This window comes from Pezoporus flaviventris, unplaced genomic scaffold, assembly GCF_033815535.1.
Source record: "Pezoporus flaviventris isolate CSIRO_AGI_PZ_B2104156 unplaced genomic scaffold, CSIRO_AGI_Pfla_v1 ptg000007l, whole genome shotgun sequence".
Classification (NCBI taxonomy): Eukaryota; Metazoa; Chordata; class Aves; order Psittaciformes; family Psittacidae; genus Pezoporus; species Pezoporus flaviventris.
The window spans coordinates 62,265,275-62,282,530 of record NW_026892555.1 but is presented as its reverse complement, the minus strand read 5'-3'; the positions used below and the strand labels follow the sequence as shown (position 1 = coordinate 62,282,530).

The following is a 17,256-nucleotide window of genomic DNA, read 5'->3' as shown; positions in this document are numbered from 1 at the left end:
GTTTTGTTAATGGACACAACTGCCTTTAAAGAAGAAAGTGTTCCTTGATTTTGTTAAGTAGCTGTGCAGGAGGGAAGATATGCGAGGAAGGACCCTTTCAGAAGAAAGAAGTTTATTGACTACCAAGAGAAAGAACCTTAATGTTTATGATAAGAGAACTGGATACTGCTACTGAGAACTGAGATAACTTTTGCCTTTTTGAAGTTTGGTCTCAGACAAGATTTTTTAAAGACACAACAGTTGATGCTTGCCTCTTCTTATCTCACATTTTAAATGAACAAAAGAAAACATGAGATTCAGAAGGAAGACACAGGGATATAATTCCTATGACATCCTCCTGTGCAAAAATAGGGAGCTCTAGACCAGTGCTTTAGCTGACTTTTTTAGCATAGCCTCTAATTAGTTAAATACAATTACCGAGGCTAACTATGCAGCTGGTGTTCTTTCCATTACCTTCTGCCACATTTTTGTATTAGTCATTGGAATACCATAATTCTACTAGTAAAAATGTGAAACTGGAAGTTTTGGCTGTTACACAGCTGTCCCTGGAGCCCCATTGCATCAAGGAAATCCTAAGAAACTTCAGACTGCACAGTCAGAGCACCAGCTGCACAACTGAGCTACAATTACCAGCAGTGAGAGTGTTAATGCAGGTGCTGAATTTGTCAGAATTTTAAAGACTAACCCCAGGAAAGGAGCAGGAGCACTTCATGCCTCCTAGAATGATGTTTTGTCTGATTGAGAAGTACAACTTAGCACTGAATTACTGCAATCTTTGTTTTTAAGAAATTATTTTCAGCCTGAAAAGTTACAAATTCAGTTCTACATCAAAAATAAGGACATGGTTTCAGAGCAGAGTTATTAGTGGTGGGTGGAGAATTCATGCTGTAGTCACAGAATAATTACTCTTTGACAGCAATATATCAATCAAGGTTATCTTTCTCCCAAAAATCTGTCTTAATCCATTTTTTTACTTTCCCTCCTAAACCTCTATCCAAAGGAAATCTTTGTCTAAGCACAGGCAAGTCCTTGGGTCTCTGTATGTTTGGGTATCTTTCAAAAGTACTTTGTGAGTTTAGTATATTTGTGTATACATATATATATATGAACAAATGCTTTGTTCAGAGGTATTTCTGATAGCATGATAGGGAAATGCATTTATAATGAGAAGAACACATGCCATGTGTGCTCAAGCACAACAAAGATGTGTTTGTCAGGGTGGTAGTGTCTGTGAACATAAGCTACCAGCAGCCCCCCCCATCTGAATCTCCTTCAGCTAGGTAAAAGCCTTGTGACTATAACCTGAGCATGACCACCTGCAGAATCTCTTTGCTCACTACCCACATTGCAGAAGTCTGCTTCAGTTGTGACACATGATTTCACATAGGATTTTGCAAGATTTAAAAGAGAGGAAGAAACTCTACGGGTAGAAATTCCTTTTCCAGTGAGAAATTTTCTACAGTCTGGTTTAGGTTCAGAGTTTTTGTCTCAATATAATCAGAAGAGTCTTTCCATTTTGAATGTTTATGCTAGGACAGTAGGGAGAAAGAGAAGAAGGAAGCAGAAAGAAAAGACAAGAACAACAGAACAACAGCTCTATACCACCATCATTCTGAGATTGTGGTTTTTAGTTATATCACACTGATGAGAAACAATTAAGTACGTTAACTTTTTTCCCACTACCTAAGGCAATGTATGTATTTGTAGGTAGGTTGGGTTTTTAACTATTCCAATTAAAACATCACCCACTGTTAAGACAATTCAATGGCTTTTCTGAAGTAGCTATATTGAGTGAGTCTGTACTACTTAAGTTCTAGTATGGCTTCAATATGACAAGTTAAGAAAGGCTTCCAGGCAGCAGAAGCTGACCTTATCCCACAGAATATTCTTTGCCTCAGGCTTGTTGCCTCTCATTTAAGTATTTTAAGCACTAGGAATTTGCAGAATTGCATGTGCCCTGTTGCTCTTCATACCGTCAAAAGATGAGCACCCAAAGGCTTACTGAAGCGGCTGATGCACAAATGTCATATTTCCCTATGACACCCAGAGGCGATTGATTAATTTCTAAAGATTTTCAGAATACATTACTGTGTTCTAATGAAGGGTGATTAAACCATAGACATATACTTTGCACTGCAGCATTACAATCAAGGAGTAGGAAGTCAGTCTTTCCTGCAGAGACTATAGGTACAGTCCCTTGATCTTTCATTTCACTAGTTGGATCTCCAAACTGAGGACCAACTGAAACCAGCTTACCTCTTGCACACTGCTGCCCTCACTCAGATGTTCAAAACAAAGCTCTACTTTGGTATCCAGAGAGTCTAAAGTGAATATAAATGCTTGGTAGTGTTATCTACAGTGGAGGTCTTCCCCAGTTTCAGCCACTGGTAACTGCACCCCAGCAAACCTTAGAAGCAGCAGGAAAATCCACTCTTTTTGTTGGACAAGTTTACTCTTGGCTCAAATCAGGTTGTTTTTTGGTAAAAATAGTGCTTATAATGGTGTACTTCAGTTGGACTAGCATTCATATGGCGCTCGACAGCTGTCCACTGACAGATGAATCAGGCCACATTCGCAGTATAGACAAGACCTTATTCAGCAGCTTTAGCATTGATAATAGTCTCTGCTGTCTGTGGACTGAGCAACATCTCAGAGGGAGACACATTCTTTTAGAGCTTTTAGAACTGCTCACCTTCCATATAGAAAAAATATGGATGAATATCAAAAAATATCCCCGAACACAAGAATTCATTAGCTCATTCTGTCTCAACCTCTGGAGTGTTTATGGCTTAGGAAGTTTGAATACTGTCATCAGTCAGGTGTTAGAAGCACACACTGGAAAAAGAAAGGCATTTCTTGGAGCCTCTATGCTCCAAGTTCCTATCAGGTTGAGTGTTTGACTAGGAATTTCTTCTGCAAGAATACTTTTTTATTGTTGTTACAATAAATACATTTGGAGGCTCTTAAAACAGACTTTTGGGCTGTGTTTGAGGGATACAAATACCAGCTCATTAAGGGCTAAACACGAGTGACTGAAGGAACTGATCTTTGTTTACTATCATAGTAACATATTGACAGTGGTTAGCAGTTGTCCAAAAAGAGGATAAACTGCTGATCACTTTATAAGCACAGTTCTTAGGAGACTGATGGATGTGTGTGATAATTTATAAAGAATTCCACTGATACCACATATTTTCATGTGAGACCTGGAATAACTACTCAGCCATAAATTAACTGGGCCAAATTCAAATGTGATGTGCAGGATTAGTGTGTTTGGGTTCAGACTTTATGGAACAATAGGGAAGCAAACCTGACTGATTTACACAGTAGGGAGTCAGAAGGTGACATCGCACTTTTGAGTCACACGTTCATCCATCCTCCTAGAAGAAGGCTGTTACATCTCTTAAATTAGATTCTTTTACATGCAGAAGCTTCATCTACCTCTATAATATCAATTAAGATGTGTAAAATATGTCTGTATTTGTTGGAAACATGAGAAAAATCATCCCAACTGAAGTAAATCAGGAAAAGGAAAGCCTTAAAGTAGGTATTTATGTTAACAAAACAGCCTTCATTCTGTAACAGAATGATCTGTACAGAACTTCTGTTGTTAATATATGTTGTTCCACACTGAAGAGAGAAATCTGGCTGGTATAGATGTCCCATTGTAGTCACGTCAGGAAATATTTCTAAGCACAGATGAGGCATTCTGTGGCGCAGTCCTCTACAGAGCTGCACCTGATTTAAACACTTACATTGTGCAAAATGGCACCAGCACGCCCAGATTAGGACAACAGTGTTTTACAGTCATTGCATCAATGTAAATGATGAGAGAAAGGTGCAAGGTAGTGCAAAACCAGGCCCAGGTACTCTCTCTTAGAGGGGTGTGACAGTGAGTCCAAGCATGGAATTAAATGAGCAGCTTTTCAGCAGTCTTGCTGTACATAAGTAGCCAGTTTGCTTGCCTGTAAGCATTTCTGCAGTTTGGCTTGAATTGATGTGATGTGAACAGCGGTGTACCAGAGAGCCATGTAAATTCCACCATTGTAGTCTCACTTCAGAACATGTCTGATGTTGCACTGCACCCACTGGCAGCAGTATTAAAGCAAGGATATCAAGACTATCTTAAGTAAGAAGCAGCACATAGCCAACAGGAAACTGATTTACCTCAGACACACACAAAAAAGTATGTTTTCATGGCTTGGTTATGGTCAGCTGGACTATGGCAGAATTAATTTGAGCTAAAGTAAGATATTATTGTCCCTCTTTACTGTGGACTCTCGTCTTTTTGCTGGGAATACTGCCTTCTGCAGGACAACCATCAAAAGGTACCATTTCAGTGTAAAGTGCAGCATTTCAGATCAAACGATTGTTCACAAGCACTTAACTGACATGCAAAGAATGTAAACTTTGCATCTGTCAACTCTAATATACAGGCAATAATTTCTATCAGAGACGACAGATAGTTCTGGAGAAGAGCAGCCTCCCAGGTGCAGAAACATTCCCCATAAACTACACTTATCGCACATATTTATAGCATTTGGGAGAAGTTTATGCCACTGTTCTGGCATGTAAAGCCATGCCTTTAGTGACTAGCAGGTACAGAAATGAAGACATTATAATTATTTATAATATTTTGAAAAGAAAACTTTCATTATAGGGTTTCTTTCAAAAAGCACATATACATCTAAGGTTTTTTTTGGCCTTTTTTAAAAAATGATGTGGTTTTTATATAGGTGAAGTTGATATAAAGTTGACATAGTGCAATTTTAAAACAAAAGTTAGTGCAGGAGTCAAACTACAACAACAATAAAAACCAAACCAGAAGTTGTACTCTTTTTTTCTTTTTTTGGTGGAAATACATTACTGCCTGGGTTCAAAGGAGAGCATCAGATCTGTTTTCAGAAAAAAAACTTTGTGCTTTTGAAACATATGCATCCTCCAGTTAGCTCTTGGTTTAAGAGATTAAGATTTTATTTTGAGAATGAAACTAGGATGCTTTTGAAAATAAGATATGTAATCTTAATGTGGTGTTTGGTTTTGATGCCAGGTGACAATATCTAACAAGCTGTTATCAATCAAAGAAATACTATCAAATTAAAAAGTGCATTTCCTTTGTTAATGTTACAAATAACAGCAATAAATATTGGGGAAATATTTTCTTCTCATGTACATTTTACAGCATTGGTAACTCACAGAAGTGGGTAACATTCCATTGTTCAGTCTTTCGAACAGCAACATGAAAGGCTGATGGCTTTAGAATGGAAAAATATGGCTGCTAAAACATCAGTATTATCAAGGAAACTTGGGAAGAACTTCAGTTTGAAGTGAAATAATTTCTAATGCATTTTATGAAAGTAATTTGTTTTAATTAATGCTATCCTGTTGCCATTAGTTTAATGCTGAGATAAAGGTATAGAAGATGCTTCTTACTAGAATAGCAAAAAACTAAAAATACAAAAACCACTAAGGTAAACTGGCCGCACTGAAGACCATAAACATTTTAGGTTTGCACAGAGACATCCATATCAGCTTCAGAAAACAAAAATGAACAAAGGCACGAAACAGAAATAGCTAGACCTTGGCAATGAATTGTAGACATGAGAGGAGAGATGATAAAAGACAAATTAGCATGTATACCTGTGCAGTGAGCAGTGATTATTTTTCTGTGCCTGAGGTTTTATCTTTCTTTCTTTCCAAAGATCACTAAGAGAAGGGTAGTAGGGCAGTACAGGGTATATGATGTGTGTGTGTCTGTGTCTGTTTTTTCTCATACACAGATGCGCACACACACACACACAAAATCTTTGCACTGGCTTTTAATTTTAGTAAATTATTTAACCCAAGTGGAAGAGAACCTACAACTTCATGCTTTTAACATTATAAATACTCCAAAAGTTATAAAATCTATTGTAAAAATGTACATTCAGTGGTTTTATGAGGCACAGGACCTGCTAATGTATTTTCAGGGAAGCTCATTTGTATTCTGTTCTGTCCACTGCTGGACAATGGTGGAGAATCCAGGGGTTCACGCTTGATTGCTTGAACCAAGCAGGGTTTTTTAAATTCACACGGCATTTTAAACCCCTCATTATTCTGCTCTTTCTCCTCTCCTGGGCTGGGGCTGTAGAAGTGGCCATAGCAAGCCGTGTGTGTCAGGTCGGGCATGCTTTCCAAACACCCGGAGGAGTTCTGAGCATAAAACGGGGCCACCTCCTTGCTACGTGAACCCTTGCAAGATCTGTTCAGGTTTAGGTTGTTGGGATGATTTGCTACAATGCACTGCCAATTATGCGGTGTGTAAAGGCAGTGCCTTGGCTTCTGACAAGGTGAGGCTGGCTCGCAGAGGTCCAGTTCTGTTTTGAGATGTACTCTATTGGGGTAGCTAAACACCTGCTTTCTCACTGAGCTGTTCTCATCCACCCAGGCTCGGTTTTGTGAGATCAGGTAGTTATCAGCAATGTTTTCAGAATCAGAATCATATTCCGTTTTGATAGGCATCTCCAAGGGAAAGGCTGTGTCATAGAAAGACTCTGAGGATATGAATGGTCTCTGCATTTTCAGATGGTCCGTTGCATAGTTCTCCGCACAACGTTGTTGTACACCTGAGTAAGACTGGCAGCTTTCTGTGCTCCCCCAGTGGGAAGGACAAGTTGATGCTAAGTTTAAGAAGCTTTGGTCTCTGTTGTAGAATGATCCAGCTCTCCTGTTTGAACATGTGTTCATTCGCTGGCTCATAGAACAAGAGCTTGAGTTTCTTAAAGTCCAGCTACTGTTTGTGGTGCAGTTGCTTTGAACACCTAAAACTGATGTGTTGGAACTGAGAGGTTCCTCTTGCATAAAACACTCACCGTTTGTATGTGGCTCAAACTTCACTTTTACATTATCTTGTTCATTTTTTACTGCTGTCCAGTTAAGATGCTTCCACTGGCCCAGAGTTTCAATGGCGCTGTTATAGGAAAGCCCCTCCAGGTTTCCTTTCAAACTGGCAAAACCACTTAGTATCTTCAGTTGTTCATCTTCTTCCCTTTCAATAACAGTTACAAAAAAAAAAAAAAAGAAATTGGTCAATCAGAGGTTTCTACATGGATGTTTTCTAGTATACAAATGGAGTGGATCAACATACCTTACAAGCAATATATTTGTTGTTAACTTAATGCGGGACTCTCACGCTTTTGTCCCTATAACCTTTGCATTTGTTCAAGGGAAAAAATGAGTGTGCATGCATCTGGATTTCAGTGTGTGCACAGCTACCTTTTCTGTGGCACTATTTCATTGAAATTCTGACATGAATTTACTCTTCCATTTCAGGCACATAGTTCACAAAGACCTTAAATATTGTAGTACAGTATGGTAACTACCTTACACTTTTGTTCTTCCTTTAAAATCAATCTAAAAAATATTTTTGTGTAGAAAAATCTAGAGATAAAATGCAAAGAGTATCTTAAAGGAGATGCATTTTGTTAACAAAGAATTATTTGGACACATAAGGACTTTCTGATCAAAATGATTTGAGGGAGAACCATGGGGGTCTTATATTTTGAGAATGCAAAGTTAGATGAGAGGAAATAAGATGCCTAAATTAAGTGGCCAGAGTAGTCACAGGTGTTCATGTTGAGCATAATTTGTTTCACATGTCAAACTTAACTTATGTTGCCTTTCGTTTTCTAAGATGGCCAGGGAATTAATTTTCCATAACCTCCAGCTGAAGTACTCAGTATTATGAAAAAGCTCTGTCAAAGTTGCCTGAGCGTTTCCAGCCCAATGCAGGTGGTGTTCAGACCTTCAGGTTCAGGATTTGTCTTGAATTCACTAACGTGCTGATTCCAGACCAGGCAGGATCAGTGCTACAAAACCAACGCCTCCCTCCCCGAACAATAAGTGGACTTCTCAATAAGAAAGGAGCATGAAAACCTGGAGAGTTAGTAAGCTGTTTATAAGGCTTATTTCTTGGCTCTCTAGTAAAAGCTGCCGCCTTGGGTGCAAGTGTAAGATTTTCCAGTAGAGGGAGTCCATGTTGCTAGAAAGAGAGAATGTCCCACTGTAATAAATTTACACCAAGAAAGGAGAATATTTTCTCTCTTTTTTAACATGAGAAATTAAATATTTTCAGTCCTTTAATAGCTGTTATTATTGCTATTATCTACAGTCTTGATATGTAAATGGAATGATACAAGTTTGCTGCAGAACTAGCTTCTCAGGAAATGGACTAATTAGCAAGCAATGGACTGATGAAAATGCAGTCATCACAAAAACTGAGATCCCAAATGAAGAATTTTACAGTGAAATAGCATCTAGTTAAAATTCTCCAAAAGAATGTATGTATGTTCCCAGGAAGGCAGCATACATTTAAAAAAAAAAACAAACAAACTCCTAAGGAGTAGTAGTAAGGATGAAGTCTATTGCAGGCTATCAGAAAGACAGAACTGAATATAACTTCCACGGGCAGATCTTGTAACACTCCAGTCTGCAGGAACTATCAAGCACAAAGGAAAGATTTTAACCACTCAGAGAGTAAAAATGACCCCGCCTGAAGTACTGTGTTTAGCTGTGGAAGGCCGGGTGGGATGGGGCTTTGAGGAACCTGGTCTAGTAGGAGTTGTCCCTGCTCATGGCAAGGGGGGTGGAACTGGATGAGCTTTAAGGTCTCTTCCAACCCAAACCATTCTATGATTCTATGATCAAAGAGCATGCTTAGTTACACAAAAAACATTTTAGAAGTGGAGACTTGTATATAAGAAACATCTACTTTTAATCTGTTCCTTAATAGAAGTTCATTCCTTCACACAGCAAGATGATGTTTGTGCTGTCTCAATAAAGTTCCACCCTCAGGTGGAAGCTCTTCTGCTATTCATGTGGATACTGAGTGATACGCTGCCTGCAAGGGATAACTACGCTGGAAGTTCAAAGACTTTTTCATTTATTTTTTCCACCTGTGAGACATCCTAACTCAGTGATATCAGCCACATTTTTTCCACTGGGCCAGATGGTGACTATGTACACCTGGCTCCTGCACATTCAGTCCACTCGATATCTCTTCCCTCAGACTAGCTTAAAGAGATGCCTCAACAAGGCCCACAAGAACTGGAACAGACAATCCCATGGGGAAGGAAGAAAAGCTGATTTGGGAGGGAAGGGTAAAACACACTGGGGAAGTCCTCTCTGAATGCATATTTGTGAGATTAGCTTCCAGTCCAAGGCTGAGCCTACAACCAACTAGATGTATCTATCTACAAACATACAATGAATAGGAACATCCCTGTTTAGATTAGGTTGAACATCCACACCTAAAAATATGAGCTTGACTGTGAGTCATAAAGACAAAAAAAAAAAAAACAACAAAAAACAAACCTTAACATCATCAAATGTTTAAAAGTAGAAAAACTAGGACACTGAATCAGCAGAGAGTTTCAGCTGCAAGTAAAACAAAGCCACAAAATATACTTTTTTGTGCAAGAAAGTAAAAACATATCAATAGCCAAGCATTTTGACTTTGAAGTATTCTGGTTTAGTGTGTATTTACATTCTATTTCAGGAGAAAAGAAGACTTAAGAAAAATAAAAGATACTGTTTAGGATTATAACAGCCATTTCATACGATCCAAGACAAAAATGGATTCGCATTTCAAAAGTGAAGCAAATCCTCATTCAGCTCTCGTCTTAGGTCATGACAGGCCTTTCAAAGATCTCATACATGAAGAATACATTATTTTGCTGAAACATAGAGTGGTTTTAGCATTGGAAAATATACTTACTTTAACATTTGCTGTTGGGCAAGGACATACTCTGAACAACCACTTCGATACAGAAGTTGAGTGTTGGCTTGAACCCAGACCCAGTGATCTTCACTTTTTTGTACTTTGACTAGAGAAATGCCATTTTCTCCATTATTCTTCGCTATACAATTTAAAAGAAAATCTATTTTAATACAAGCAGTATTTAATATTTTTTCATACCTAAACTATGGGTGAATGTTCACATGTTTTGTTGCTGCTCTGGAATCATCAGCATAGGAAAGTACAAGCTAAAACATGTCACAAAACAGGGCAAATTACATAAAAAAAAATAATTGGAAAAGCCTAATGAGGAACCTAAACTGTAACCAAGGATTTTGCAGTATTATTCGTTCATTATAATTTTTCCCTCTCTGTAGTAGTACTAGCCAACAAGAAAGTGTGTATGAAAAATGGTGCTATAACAGAGGAATGGTTTTAAAGAAGTTAAAGACTTTCAGCAGGTATGACAGAAGGCTGAGCACAACTCTACTCAAGAATAAGATGCCCATTGGGGTAGACTCACCATCAAAATTTAATCCATTGTAAAATCTGAAATACAGCATAGACTCTCATAATATTGCCACAGCCAAACGCTGGAAAAACATGAGTCAAAGCTGCAAGCAAGTCATGAGTTTTAAAGACAATACTTTCTAATTTTCTTTGGTTTATGATCTTTGGAAAAAACTAGCATGTGTAACATGTCATCCAGTTTTCCTCATAGAGGGATAGATATTGTCATTAAGATTTTCACATAATCTCACTAAATTAAGTGCTGCCATTTTTAGGAAAGCATAAATTGAGCATATACTGTGTTGTTTATATACCTGTAAACTTGGCATAACAGTATCTATTTCCACTCTGAAATAGCAGACTGATTCAGTACTACCTTTTGAGGCAGACAACTTTTTTTTGTGTTATTTCAAAGAAGGGATTTTTAAAAAAAGAAAAAAGACAGCATTTGGAACAAAACCTGAAAAACTTAACAGGAGAAAAGACAAGGTTCTTTCTGCGTACAGTGTATATAATCCAGTAGTACTTTGCAGACACACCTTTGATTTGGTTTTCAGCAATCTGTAATACATTAGTGAAAGCAGCACCTTCATGATGACTGTTTCTTCCATATAAATCTGCTGCTTCACACAGCCCTGAATTACTTTTGGAACTGGAGCTGTAGAAGACAGAAAATGTGGAAAATTCCTTGTCAGTGAATGAGAACACAGCAGAATCATAGACTCTGAAAGATGGGATCTTCAAGCTGTTGACCATTTGTAAAAATTTATGTTTGAAGTATATAGTAACCAGTACTAAATAATTACCCCTGTTTCCTGCATTGTTTGGTTGCTCAAACTAGTGTGTGACTGGAATTATGTATTCAATGAAGAAGAACAGTTGTGCTTAGGAATATTCTGCTCATGACTTACTATATCTGGAATAATAAATTTCAGCTTCAACTGAAACAAATTCTGTGTATATTATGCTCTGCCTATTGAGGTTACATTCGAGGTACATACATCACACTGACCAGCAATGTACTTAAGAGTTAGCATGACTTCAGCTTGCAATAATCATCATATAGTTTGAATGGATTTCTTCCAATCTTTAGTTCAAAATGCGTATTAAGGCTTCGAAACAGTGCTAAGTCCATAACACTGCTTTACCAATTTTTCCCCTTATTAAGTCCACCATTTAAAAAATTACTATATAAATTTGCCCACTGCCGCTGGCTAGAATGCTTCAGGCCTGAACCAAAGGAAATGCTGAAGTTAAATGCCTGCTTCATTCTTGTCAAATCCCTGGCCACCATCCAGCTCATTAGCAAAACTTAAGTTCAGCACCTCTGTTCTAGGAACTGAATTCTGATCATCAATTAATTTCATGTGGGCCATGGAAAAACCAGCAAGTGGAAACGACATTTCAACTCTGTACCAAAAACCTGCATAGTCCATTAAGTCAGCCTTCCAGTAATTTAATTCTTGTAAAAACGATGCATGTGCTAGACCCACATTACCCATCTGGATAGTAAATCCACACATACGTGAGCATATTCTAATTAAAAGCCAAATTATGATGCTGTCAATGACACTGATGAGCTTTTTACCCCATAGCAATAGACCTCATTTCCATAAGGTTATATTTAAGGAAATAAGGAAGTATCCAAGTCCAAATAATTGTGCTACCAGAAGATACTGAGATTTGAAAACTGTTAGTAAAAATACCTTTTCTTTTCCACTTTTACAACCAGTAGAATGAATTATTGCATTGGTAACATCTGATGGTTAGGAAGATATCCCAAAATTCCAATTTTTCTATAAAATTATATATATAGTAATATAATACTTAACATGTGTTATATATAAGGTATATTAAGGCTATATATTATAACATAGTTATGTATTATGTAATTTAATCCATATAAATTATTCACATTTCTAAGAAAAATTTTTAAAATGGAGAGTCATTTAGTCTACTTTGTGCTTTTCACATGCTTAATAAACATAAAGCCCATAGTATAATTTAATAGCAGCTAAAAGATTAATTTGAAAATACTTTGTATTCACTGCTGCTGCATCATCAGATTTATGTTTTGCTTTCACAAGTAGGCTTTTCATCTTCATCTCTGTCACAGAAGGGAGCAGAAGTGGTACCACTATGCAGAATAATGACAGCTGAGGTGGCAATACTGTTCCTGATGAGGACTTCTTCCTTTGTCCAAAAAGAAACTTTAGTTTGCCTTGGAACTGCATTGTCTGTTTTACAAAGAAAAAAAAAAAGAAAAGAAAAAAAGAGAAAAAAATTATCTTGTGCATTTAGTGTTTAAACATTTGAAATTATAATACAACATATGGACCACGTTGTTTAACACCAGTTTTGAAACAGGGAGAAAAACTAGGAATCTCATTTTCTACATGGAGTTTAAACCATGCCATTTCAGAGGCATGGTGAGTGGAGGTACTATCAACAGTAAAATGAGACATTCAAGGCTGGTTTTTGTTTTTGTCTCTCCTGCATATTTAAAGTAGAAGTTCTGTGTTATGTTCTGTACAGGCAGTGTACGATGGTGCAAACAGTTATTTCCTCTGTGCCTCACTCTGAAGCTGGAACTTTTAGATTTCCATGCTCTGTTCTCTCCAGTGAAATGGTTCCTGAGTTTCTTTCTTCTTGCCTGCACTTTCTCTGGGAAGTATATGGACTGGCATAATCCAAGGGCTGCGCAGGCAGATGCCAAGGCAAAAGATATGCCCAAGATGACCAGATACAAAGCACATAGCTTGGAAGAAGCTATCTGTCCCTGCCTCAAATCTTTACATAATCAGAAGGCAGAGATCAAATTATTAACTTGAGCAGCAAACTGCTTCCTCTCAGTGAAAAAAATGACCAGAGAAAAATCAGTCCATTTGAGTTCGGCTTTTTCCAGAGCTCCAAGATTAAAACAGGGATGCAGAAATGACTAACTGAATTGCTGTTTAGACCTGCACCAAATAAGCTTATCTTCCAGCAAATGAGCATCTGAAACAGAAGTTGCATTTTCCTGTCTCACGCTGCTGCTCTCATTTTCATTCCACATGCCATACTTCATCATTGTATGTCAAAGAAACAACATTGGTCTTTACTAAAAAAATGGGGAAGTTATTTGTAGAAATGAGCCATTCCTAGTAAAGATATTTGAGGAGCATGAGTGAGACTTTCTAATTCTGTTTTTTATTATTAAAAGACCTTTTGCAAAAAGGGAAAATGTACCATTATTATCGCTGCTTCTTAAAGCAAATACTTTGTGCTTACACGTCAATTGTTGAAACTCGGGCTTGCCATCATTGTGCTAGGCCTAATACAAACCGAGGACAGATATCATCCAAAAGAGCTTAAAACACAGAAGTCTACAGATTCTTTCAGTTTCAAATGTTACAACCTCTCTTTTCCCATCACTCTTTATATGCATTAATGTCTTCAGGTACTTCTTGTTAGTGCACAGCAAATGAGAGGTGTATCTTGTCCATGGCTCTCCCCAATATTTATGTTCAATATTTGTGTTGAAGTATTTTTCATATGAAGTGATTAAAATCTAGTATGTCATGAATACAGTTCTCTAAGTGAAATTATACTTACAAGGAAACCAGAAGTACTGTCCAACAAGCAGCGAACTCGACAGATGAAACAACGAGTTAAAAAGGAAGAATAATCTGTTGTCATGCTGTCATTCTCTTGTGCTTTAAACAATTTACTGAGAATATATTCTTCTCCTAGGAACAACAGTGGAAGCAATATGTATCAGATCACACTAAGAAAGAATGAAAATGTTCTGTAGCCAGTTGAAGAAACTGTTATGGAAATTGATAAAGCCTACTTTATGGAAGGGTGAATATTAGATTGCATCAGGTATAGGTACATCTGCATATGCTTTTGCCCAAAAAAAAAAAAAAAAAGTAGAAAAGCCCTACAATGAGTTTCTTAAAAAACTTTGACTTTTTCTTTATTTCCTGAGTTTTTGTGATTTTTCATGATGCAAAGCAGGGTAACAGATGTTGCTGGTTTTGAGATCAGAGATCACAAAAAATACCTTAGGAAGAGGAACAAAATGAAAGGGAAAATACTAATGTCAGGAAAAAAACAAACAAATTAACAACAACTGATAAGCTAATGATCATCTGTTGCCTACTTGGTTTTTAATGAAGCATTTTCCAGTTTTGGACTACAAGTTGTCCTGGTTTCAGCTGTAACGGTTATTTTTCTTCCTAGTAGCTGCTGCAGTGCTGTGTTTTGGCTTTAGTCTGAGAACAATGCTGATAACATACCAATGTTTTAGTTGTTGCTAAGTAATGCTTACCCTGATCAAGGACATTATAAGTCTCTCATGCTCTGCCAGTGAGGAGGGGCACAGGAAGTTGGGAGGAAGCAGAGACAGGACAGCTGACCCAAACTAGCCAAAGGGGTATTCCATGCCACAGCACATCATGCCCAGTATATAAACTGGGGGGAGTCACCAGGAAGTGACCAATTGTTGCTCGGGTTGGGCTGGGTATTGGTCGGCAGGTGATGAGCAATTGTACTGTGCATCACTTGTGTTTATTGTTTTTTTTTTCCTTTTCCCCTTTTATTTTTATATTCTCTTCTCTCATTATTTCCTTTATCATTACTATAAATACTATTACTAGTAATAGTTTTATATTATACTTCAGTCATTGGACCGTTCTTATCTCAACACATACGACTTACATTCTTTTGATTCTCCTCCCCATCCTGTCCAGAAATGGGAAGGAAGGTGAGCAAATGACTGTGGTGCTGAGTTGCAGCTGAGTCTAAACCACAACACATGTGCATACCTTTTAAAATACTTATTTTCCAAAAGAGAGAAATATTTATTTGTACAGAAGTATGAACTCAGGCATTGAATTCTCCACTGTATTATGACAAAACTTCCAAACATTTGTAATTTTTTATAGTTAGAAATATTCATGCACCTTTTTTAGTTTGTTTTCTGTGTACCCCCTATAAAAGCTTGCAAAGTTCCTCTTATATCTGCAAAAAATATAAACTGCAAGAAATTGTACCAAAGTTTTCTGACTGTATTCCTGAGAACCTCATAAAGGCTACTGTAGGATTTCTTGCAAGTTTCTCCTTCCCCCATTTGGAGGCTGTGATTCCTCAGTTTCTTTCCTCAATTATTTCCTCACCTGCTGGTGAAATGCATATATTTTTCTGGGATCAATAATTCTTTATACAGTTAACAGTTTCAAACCCGCAGTATGTTCTGTAGTCATGATTTCAGCTTCACGCCTCATACAGGAGAAACCTTGAGCACATGTATCCACCTGCCATTCTAAGGAAAAACAACCCTCAGAAGGAAAAGCGCATTGCCAAACCTACTTGCTCGTCTGATGACTCCTTCGTGCGTAATTTTGCGTGGGAAAACAAATGACAGAAATTGATGTTGCTATTGTGGTAGTGTACAGAAAAGTTTTGCATGGGATATTTTTGTATTGTTGAGAGGAATGCTGGCGTCCTAATCAGCGTGAATAAAAGCTTGGTAGAGTGGACACTCATGCTGTTTGTGGGTAAGAATACCTGTAAGTACATTAGTCAGAGAAAAATAAAGGAAACATAAACTTTGCAGCCTCAATGGCACCCGCTACCTTAGAAATGTTACGGATCAGGAAGAAACATCATCTATGGGACAATAAGATTATAAATGGCCACCATGCAGCTTTCCAATGAAAAATGTGACTTTACACGGAATAGACATAGGCATAGGTTGAGTGCAATTCAACCTTTGTACAGTGGTGCCTATGTTTCCAGTCAACATATACAATCCCACCTGTTTCTGCCTGTAGTGGTTGTCCAGATAACATCTGGGGAGGATTCATGGCCCAGTGCAGTTGTCTACAGAAATCCTGGCGATCATCCACGTGAATGTAATCATATATGTTTTGGTGCATTACATCAGTCTGAAATAATTACAACAATTAATGTTTAATTTATAAGTGTAGTGGGGCAGACACTTATCTTTAAGTTGATACTTTACTGAAAATAATGGCTGGTGTAGGATATCTTCAGAGCAAAGATTGATTGAGGAAAGTTATTTCAGAGGCCCCTGTTTTACAGCATCTGCTTTCTGATTTCATATCCTAAGATGATTCTTTTTATTCTTAACTCTTTTGTGCATATGCAAATGGGAATCTTTAAAAAGTTCAACTGGCAGCCAGTGACAAGTGGTATGCCCCAGGTATTAATGCTGGGATAGACCCTGTTTAATTTCTTGTTTAGTGAACAATGGGATAGAGTGCACTTTCTGTAGGTGTGGAGCGAGTACCAACTGGGGAGACCAGGATGGCTACTCAGACCTTGACAGGCTGTAAAAATGGGCTAAGTTCAACAAAGGCAAATTTCTAATTTTGGGTACCCCAGGAAAAGAAAGATACTGGCATACAGAAGTGAGCCCAGGAGAACACTACCACCACACTAACAGGGCTGGAGCTATGACATAACAGAAGAGAAGAACAGTTTGTTCAGCCTTAAGGGAAAACTTCAGGAAGAACTTACTGCTGTCTATATAATCCAAATAAGCAGGTAAAAAGAAGACAACGCCCGACTCTTCTCAAAGGAACAAAGTGGGAGGACAATAAACAATAGATACAAGCTGCAACATGGGAAACTGGGACTTGATACAAGCAGGGGAAAAAAAATATGGACAGGGTGGTTAAACAATGGAATACGTCACGCAGAGGGGTCATGGAAACTCAAAACATGATCAGATGAGTCCCAGATCAACCTGCCCTAACTGGATCTGCTTTGAGCAGGAGGTTGGGCTAGATGACCTCCATAGGTCCTTTCCAAATACATGGTTCTGTTATTCTGTGACTTCACAATGTATTTATTATGCATAGGCAACCAGTCTGTATGTCTAAATGTATAGCAGCATCTTATACTGACATTGAAAAGAAACTTTTAGCTAAATCTTATTTTTATGATGGATTACATTACTGTTA

The 17,256-nt window shown here is 37.7% G+C and overlaps 1 protein-coding gene across 2 annotated transcripts in view; it reads right to left on the bottom strand.

Annotated features, from left to right (window-relative positions):
• Nucleotides 1–289: 289 nt before the first annotated feature.
• Nucleotides 290–17,256, bottom strand: part of AHRR (aryl hydrocarbon receptor repressor) — a 93,448-nt gene continuing 76,481 nt past the window's right edge. For both annotated transcript variants that reach the window (XM_061448982.1, XM_061448983.1), the window contains 6 exons: nt 16,086–16,215; nt 13,880–14,013; nt 12,323–12,522; nt 10,825–10,943; nt 9,755–9,896; nt 290–7,027 (listed from right to left, as the gene is read on the bottom strand). In XM_061448982.1, the coding sequence (XP_061304966.1) occupies nt 5,908–7,027; nt 9,755–9,896; nt 10,825–10,943; nt 12,323–12,522; nt 13,880–14,013; nt 16,086–16,215 (1,845 nt within the window). In that variant the 3' untranslated portion in view covers nt 290–5,907. The remainder of the gene's footprint in view (nt 7,028–9,754; nt 9,897–10,824; nt 10,944–12,322; nt 12,523–13,879; nt 14,014–16,085; nt 16,216–17,256) is intronic.